The 5,129-nt window shown below is 42.4% G+C and overlaps 1 protein-coding gene across 1 annotated transcript; it reads left to right on the top strand.

The window, feature by feature from the left end:
* Positions 1-1,854: 1,854 nt before the first annotated feature.
* foxf1 (forkhead box F1) lies at positions 1,855-4,802 on the top strand. The gene is made up of 2 exons (XM_015373635.1): positions 1,855-3,202; positions 3,934-4,802. Exons 1-2 carry the CDS (start codon positions 2,224-2,226, stop codon positions 4,095-4,097), a joined length of 1,143 nt encoding a protein of 380 aa, XP_015229121.1. The 5' UTR covers positions 1,855-2,223; the 3' UTR covers positions 4,098-4,802.
* The last annotated feature ends 327 nt before the right edge of the window (positions 4,803-5,129 follow it).

The raw sequence follows: 5,129 nt of genomic DNA, 5'->3' as shown, positions 1-5,129 counted from the left end.
TCAATAAAAAATGGTTTGAGTCAACTTAATTCATTCATGATTTAGTCAAAAAAAAAAAAAAAAAAAAGCTGTAGGGTGTAAGCTGCAGATATGAACAAGCACAATACAAGAGCCTCAACTTAAATCCTAAATTAGGGTTTTATAAAAAAAAAAATCTTGGGCCGCCTCTGGAAACTGGCCTTGGATGCATGAGCGAAAAACAAATGTGCATTCTCCTTTTGGAGTAATATGACATGAGGCGACTGAGCGTGAGAGAGGGGAAAAGCCTTAATGGAATGAAGTCATCAGCGGTAATTAAATGCAGTGGGCAGAGGGGAGCACGGGCGCGCGCCTGACTGGCTCTGGTGCGCGCTGGGTGGTCTGCTTCACTTATAAATATGCGGCTTTCTGTGCAAGTGAGCGGCCGAGTAGAGAGCAGAATCAGTGACATTAGTGATGCATTTATCTGTGACTTGAAATTTTTGTACAACAGAAAATGTTTGTTACTTTGTTAGGGCGAAAACATGCCAGTCATACACATCCTGATCAAGTCAGAAATCAATTAAACATAATGTAGATGTGCAGAGAACGACGCTTTACGCACAAGGAGAGGAGCAAAGCAAAGGTTCTCCTGTGTTGTGCTTTTTTTTATTCGCACTTTATACTAAATGTGTATTTTTATCAAAAATGAGAAATCGAAAATATTTTAATGGAAAGGTTTGACTGAACTCGCGGATTTTGAAGAAACTGAAGGCTGCAAGCCAACCGAGATCCCCTGGGAACAATAAGCAACTCAATGTCAACAGTTATAGGCTATATGGACTGATCTCGCTCCCAGCAGGAAAAACGCATCAATGCCAGAGTTCTTTATAAAATATTATTAAATAACCCTAAAAAAAAAAACGAAATTGATTGAATTCAAATCCAGTCAAAGTTCATAGAGCTTCATGTATTTTAAATTCACTGTGTTGAATTGTTTTTTATTGTCCCATAAGCAGAACCAAGCTCCCCCTGCAGTGACACCTCTATAAAGTGATATTCATGAGGCTGTTAGGTCCTTACCTTGGATCCTGGATCATTCCGTGGTTCTCTCCCTGTTGGAGTCGATCTCAAGTCCTCCGTCCGAGTCTGTGCTCTCCCAACTCGGCTGTGTCTCCACCTCACTCCTCCCGCGTCCCTGCGTAAATATTATGACTGCATTGCACAAACAATATACATTTGTAAAAGAAGAGAGGGGGGAAAAGTCCAACGTGTAGCCTGTCGGGGGACGATGCGCATTTAGTGGCCCTTTTCCACCGGTTGTGAGTTTTACATGATCTAAAAAGGCTTTGGCTTGATTTTTTTATTTAAAGAATGCCAGGGAAAATGTTTACATTTAGCTGTATAAACATCCTGCTCTAGTTCCTGGTTATCTTTTACAAAAATCGGGAGGCTGGTTTTCAATGTGAGCATGTTGTCCAGTAGATGTTTTTTTTTTTTTTATATATATATTATTGTTATAGGCTATTTTTTAAATTATAAATATGAGACATGTCCTTCTTGCAGCCGCATCAAGGAGGCGCACTAAAAAACAGCTTAAAAATGAAAAGTAAGACACATTTTTAGAAATAAAAAGCTTGTTTTTTTTTTATAAAAATAAAAAACAAAACAAAAAACATCGACTGAGGGGGGAAAAGGCAAAATATAAATCTGCAGCTGAAGACAAAAGTATGTTTTTTGTTGTTTTTAGTTTATTATAAGTGTGATAAATTACTTTTTTCTTTTTCTAGATGGACAAAAATTCATGTGTGAGATATTAAAGCATCTCAGAGAAAAAGCGAGTGAATGCACCCAGATGTGCATGCTTGCAGCCCACCACTGGAGTAGGAGGGGACTGGGCGGGCCCCCGACATTAGGATGACAAGCCCTACAGCCTCCAATTCGCCGATGGCAACAGATAAGTAAAAAGTGAGCTCCGCGGACGCACGACAACACAGCAACTGAAGTGGAAAGCTGCTCCTGTTCTGCTCAGTGCCTCCTTTTAGGACGTCGCCTTTTTCAAAGCGCTTCGGCCTCAGACACCAAACGGGACACAAGCAAAACCAACAAGGCAGATTCTAACAGAAAATCGCCTCCTTCTGGTTTTCCGCCTCCTTTTTTCCTCTCTTCTCTTTATGCCAGGGAAGTGCTCTCAGTTGTTTTTGTAATCATAGGTGGATTTTTTTTCTCCTTTCTTTATAATATCGACTGAATCCAGACAAACTAATGACGGCAGAGGTTCAGCAGCCCCCAGCGCAGCCTCCTGCCCAGAGCAGCCCGATGTCCGCGCAGGAGAAACCTCACGGACAGACGGTGGTGATGGAAACCGGCTCATCCACCACCAAAACTAAGAAGACGAACGCAGGGATCCGGAGACCGGAGAAGCCCCCATACTCATACATAGCTCTGATAGTCATGGCCATTCAGAGCTCTCCAACCAAGCGGCTCACGCTCAGTGAAATTTACCAGTTCCTCCAGAGCCGCTTCCCGTTCTTCAGAGGCTCCTACCAGGGATGGAAGAACTCCGTGCGTCATAACTTATCTCTAAACGAGTGCTTCATTAAGCTTCCTAAGGGCCTCGGTCGGCCTGGGAAGGGCCACTATTGGACTATCGACCCGGCCAGCGAATTCATGTTCGAGGAGGGCTCCTTCAGAAGAAGACCCAGGGGTTTCAGGCGCAAATGCCAGGCGCTGAAGCCCATGTACGGCATGATGAACGGCCTGGGATTCAACCACATCCCCGAGGCATACAACTACCAGGGGAGCGGCGGAGGCCTGTCCTGTCCGCCCAACAGCCTGTCTCTGGACAGCGGGATCGGGATGATGAATGGACACTTGGCGGGTAACATGGATGGGATGGGTCTCTCCGGCCACTCCATGTCGCACTTGTCGAGCAACAGTGGACATTCCTATATGGGAAGTTGCACCGCGTCCACCGGGAGCGAATACCCGCACCACGACAACTCCGCGTCCCCTCTGCTCACCAGCGGGGGGGTTATGGAGCCTCACCCCGTCTACTCGAGCTCGGCTTCGGCGTGGGCCTCTGCCCCTCCGGCTTCGCTCAATAACGGGGCTTCTTATATCAAGCAGCAGCCTCTGTCTCCGTGCAACCCAGGGGCAAACAGTCTGCAGCCGAGCTTGCCCACACACTCACTGGACCAATCCTACCTGCACCAGAACGGACACAGCACCACAGATTTACAAGGTAGGCTGCATTTAAAGTCATATTTCCGATGATAGAAAACTGCACCATATTCTGCGATGATGGTAGAGATCACACTGAAAAATGCAGTCAGATTAAAATAAAATATACCAAAACGTTACTTCGGTGCCAAATATGCACGGTGCGTTCAGTTATTATAGAGGAGGTTAAATTAAGGCCATCAGGATAAATGACCACCCATTTCATCCTTCTGAAATTAACATACACCTACACACGAGTTCCTGATTAAATACAGCTTAAATGACACCCAGATATTTACTTTCATTTGAGTGATCAAGAGGAAAAAAAGGGCATGGGGGAGGTAGAGATGCGTGCAAATTGCTGCGCTATAAAGAAACAGGCGCAGTAAGGTCCAGCCAAGCTCCCTGCGGGACTGGCGTGCAAGAAGGCCGATGTCAATTAGCCCTGAGCCCGCCTCTGTTTAAGCCTACTGTAGGCAAAAAACAAAAAACCTAAAAAACATAATATTAAAAAAGAAAACATATTTCTAAGTATCATTATTTTTTGTATAATGTACAGAATTTATTTTTGAAAGCATTTTTTTTTATTTGAAATGATGTCTTTGTATTAAATTGTAGGCTTTAGACATAAAGCCTGAAATTAAATAATATTAATAATATTGATATGCATTTCAGTTTTAAAAATGTTTAGAAATGAATGCCATCTTTAACAATTCTGTTATTATAGTAATATTCCTCATCCTCTCCACTCAGGTATTCCTCGGTACCATTCCCAGTCTCCCAGCATGTGCGACAGAAAGGAGTTCGTGTTCTCCTTTAACGCAATGACCTCCTCCGCCATGCACTCACCGGGAAACAGCTCCTACTACCACCACCAGCAGGTCTCCTACCAGGACATCAAGCCGTGCGTGATGTGATCCCTGCAGGGACGAGCTGCAGACCGCATGGACGGCGTGTGTGTGTGAGTCAACCCGGACTGGAGACATCCAGGCAGCAGCAAGGGAACTGAGATTGATAATAAAAAAAAAAAAACACCACTGAGAGACTTTTTTTTTTTTTTTTTTTTGAAACCAAGGAGAGAGCTCCCTGCCTCCATGTAGAACGGACTACTTTCATGAGTTTTTGGAGACCAGACGACTAAAGCCACACAATAATAAATAATAATAATAATATATAATGAAACAAACTTTTTATACTTTCAATGTGGCAAAAGAAAAAAAAAACTGTTGCTGTTTGGTACTAAGTCCTGCAGAGCGGATGACCTCTCACTTCTCACATGTTTAATCATTTTGTAAAATATGCACACCTTCATTTTCTCCGTTTATTTTTATTTTTTGTATTATTTCTAATTCTTATTTCGTTAACAAATGAGCTGGAACAAAATATCCAGCATTGAATTCTGATTCAATAATTATGGACAATACATAGGCATATATACTGTACGTCCATACTGTATACTGTGTAAAAAAAATGGCACTTTTTGAATAGCCTATAAGCGCAACTTTATTTATTCTCTAGGCCTGTATTTTCAATTTCAGGCAAATTGGCCAAGGCGTTCAGTGCTTTATTGGCAATATTTGTCAAGATGTGTGTTATTTGTTTAAAAAAAAAAAAAAAAAAAAGAACATTAAGGATATTACTGTAAGCACTGTGTCGTTTGTGTCAAATGTGTGTGGACTATTACTTCAATCACTTAGTGTAGACAGGCTTTTATCAGGAAAAACAGCGAGGGTTCCTCCTAGTGAGGTTGATCATTTTTTATGAAAATAAAACCACCCAATTTAAGGGGCAGTCTGACCTACTAAATCTTGAAATTGAGAGCTTATCTTGCATTTTACAGAGAATCAGGTCGATTCTTCCTTAGCATTTTAAATTATTCGCCTTTGCGAAGGTTTTAGCCCATGAGGCACTGGCGTAATGCATCAACTTTCTGAAAATTCTCCACAATA

The sequence above is a fragment of the Cyprinodon variegatus genome, unplaced genomic scaffold (genome assembly GCF_000732505.1).
Source record: "Cyprinodon variegatus isolate N-32 unplaced genomic scaffold, C_variegatus-1.0 Scaffold5, whole genome shotgun sequence".
NCBI lineage: Eukaryota > Metazoa > Chordata > Actinopteri > Cyprinodontiformes > Cyprinodontidae > Cyprinodon > Cyprinodon variegatus.
The sequence above is the reverse complement of the archived record's forward strand: the minus strand, read 5'-3'. Positions and strand labels throughout refer to the sequence as shown.

What these genes read in the sequence shown, in the direction of transcription:
- foxf1 (XM_015373635.1), top strand. Translation starts at nt 2,224, where the DNA reads ATGACGGCAGAGGTTCAGCAGCCCCCAGCGCAGCCTCCTGCCCAGAGC. An exon ending in CAGCACCACAGATTTACAAG is followed by an intron (nt 3,203 to 3,933) that starts GTAGGCTGCATT and finishes CTCTCCACTCAG; the next exon opens with GTATTCCTCGGTACCATTCC.